Genomic DNA, 2442 nt, shown 5'->3' with positions numbered 1-2442 from the left:
TGAGTCTATAGCCTAATAAATAAAGTGTTAATAAATAAAGTGTTGTATGTTACCACATATATGTTACTCCCCACTATAAAGGTAATAATATAGATTAGTAATATAGGCATGTTACTATTCTATGTTAATACCCATTGTGGGTAGTCTAAGAAAAATAATCGCGGCGACTTACATTAACTCTGTGTACAGTTAGATTTTAACGAGTGTAGACGTGGAGAGTGGTAAATTTTTGTCCAGTTTTTTTACCATCTGCCTCGCCTTTCGAAGTTTCGACTTTAGAGTGATCGATTCAATAAAAGCCAGAGGCAGAAACACGCTGCAGATGGTAACAGTAGTATAGCTAGCAGTAGCATGGTGCTGTGTTACTAGCGTGGCAGAGCTCCTACGTAGCAGTAGTAAGCAAGCAAAACTCTGTATAGAATGGGAGAAAAGCCATTTATTTTTACTGTTGGGTTTCAAAACTGTCTGGTGCGGGGAGCATACACGTCAGCATTCAGGTAGCTCACAGGATTCCTTTGTCCTGCAAAGATCGAAAGCAACTCTACGTGGTCAGTCCCTGCACCCTGCGTACTCATCCCCTCAGCCTTCTGTCACCCACCGTACCATCACCTACAACGCCTATCCAACACCCGCACTGTCCACACACCTTCTCTCACTCACTCACTCACTCACTGGCTCTTGCTCACGCCGTGTATATATACGCCCTCGCACTTCAATCCCAAAACAGCAAAACTCACTGGTATCTAGCCAAGTTAGCTCGAGCTCCATTGTCATAATACGAGCATCCACACACCCACATTGCACCTGCAGGGCCAACCTCGGACGCCATGGAAGCTCCTCTGCACCAGCTGGCCCCCATGCAGCAGGCACTGCTCGCCCATCCCCAGAACTGCAAGCACGACGCCGCGGCGACGATGGCCGCGACGGACATGGCGTGCCTCCAGCAGCAGCAGCAGCAGCTGATGCAGCTGCAGCCGGCGGCGGCGAACCCGAACACGCCCTCGGGCGCGGCGCGGGAGCAGTGCCCGCGGTGCGCGTCGTACGACACCAAGTTCTGCTACTACAACAACTACAACACGTCGCAGCCGCGCCACTTCTGCCGCGCCTGCCGCCGCTACTGGACGCTCGGGGGCTCCCTCCGCAACGTCCCCATCGGGGGCTCCACCCGCAAGCGCCTGCGCCCGGCGCCGCAGCAGGCCATGCGCCGCCCGCCCGTCCACTTCGGCGCGCCTCCGCCGCCGATGCCGGCGCAGTCGCACTCCCAGCAGGCTCCGCAAGGCGGCCTTCTCAGCTCGCTGTTCGCGCTCGGCGCGGCGCCGCTGTTCGAGGGCCGCGTCGGGTTCGACCTCGGCCTCGGCCTGCCCGGGCTGAGCCAGGTGGGGCTCGGAGGCAGCGCCGGGGAGTTTGGCCTGCACTCCCTCGGGCTCCGGGGCGGCCATGCAGGGACGTCGGCGCCGATGCTCTGGCCGACCGCGTTCTTGGACAACGGCAATGTGGACACGTGGAAAGTATCCGGCGGCGGGGCGGCTGCCATGTGGGCGCCGGAGTTCTCTCCTGCACCGGCGGTGGCACAGGTCGGCGGCAATGGCATGTTCCATGGCGGGGCCCAGATAATGTGACAAACTGTGAGAGTGGTCAGTAGTTGTGTGCGTGGCGTACGTGATGGCTCATGCATGTGTCTGCTGGGTTATGTGTGTAGGTGTTTATTTTTTCTGCAAGTGCATGGCTCGTGTCGTGTCTTGTTCACGTAGTACGTAGTGGTACAAGGAGAGGCCTGTCTAGTTTACAGTTTTGGTTCCACAGGGGTAGAATGGTCTCTCATGTGTCTTATAGCGTGCGTCTCTACAGGTCTGATGGTGTTATTTGTTGGGTACTTGGTTTACATGCATGTTGATGTTATGATTGTACTCCCTCCGTCCCTAGATATAATCTTTTTAGACATTTTAAATAGACTACAACATACGGATGTATGTAGACATATTTTAAAGTATAGATTCACTTATTTGGCTTCGTATGTAGTCACTTGTTGAAATCTTTAAAAAGACTTATATTTTGTAACGGAGGGAGTATAATTTACATTATTATCTATAAATTGAGTTTGCTCTCGTTTTCTTTTTTGAGGGAGAGTTTCAAAGTTTGGTGCATGAACGATCTTCAAAGAATTGTTCAGACCCAACGAAAAAAGAAATGTCCAAACGATCGTAACTTTCTTTAACATAATACAGACGCAAGAGCTCATATATATGTGCATACGCTCACCCCTATGAACGCACACCCTATTCCTATGAGCACCTCTGAAAACTGAGCCGACACGTCATCTTGAGATTTTACGAAGTCATCTTAGACGACTCGTAGTTGACGGGAACGTCTTCTCCTACTAAACGTGTATCACCAGAAATCCTGATATAAATTCAAGGATAAATGCGAGCACGAGGATTTGAA

General features: G+C 51.7%; 1 protein-coding gene across 1 annotated transcript; it reads left to right on the top strand.

The window, feature by feature from the left end:
- The first annotated feature begins 713 nt into the window (after positions 1 to 713).
- Positions 714 to 2105, top strand: LOC123099593 (dof zinc finger protein DOF3.1). The gene has a single exon (XM_044521723.1). It carries the CDS (start codon positions 828 to 830, stop codon positions 1617 to 1619), a length of 792 nt encoding a protein of 263 aa, XP_044377658.1. The 5' UTR covers positions 714 to 827; the 3' UTR covers positions 1620 to 2105.
- Positions 2106 to 2442: the final 337 nt, after the last annotated feature.

The sequence above is a fragment of the Triticum aestivum genome, chromosome 4D (assembly GCF_018294505.1).
Source record: "Triticum aestivum cultivar Chinese Spring chromosome 4D, IWGSC CS RefSeq v2.1, whole genome shotgun sequence".
In the NCBI taxonomy this organism is placed as follows: Eukaryota; Viridiplantae; Streptophyta; class Magnoliopsida; order Poales; family Poaceae; genus Triticum; species Triticum aestivum.
The sequence above is the reverse complement of the archived record's forward strand: the minus strand, read 5'-3'. Positions and strand labels throughout refer to the sequence as shown.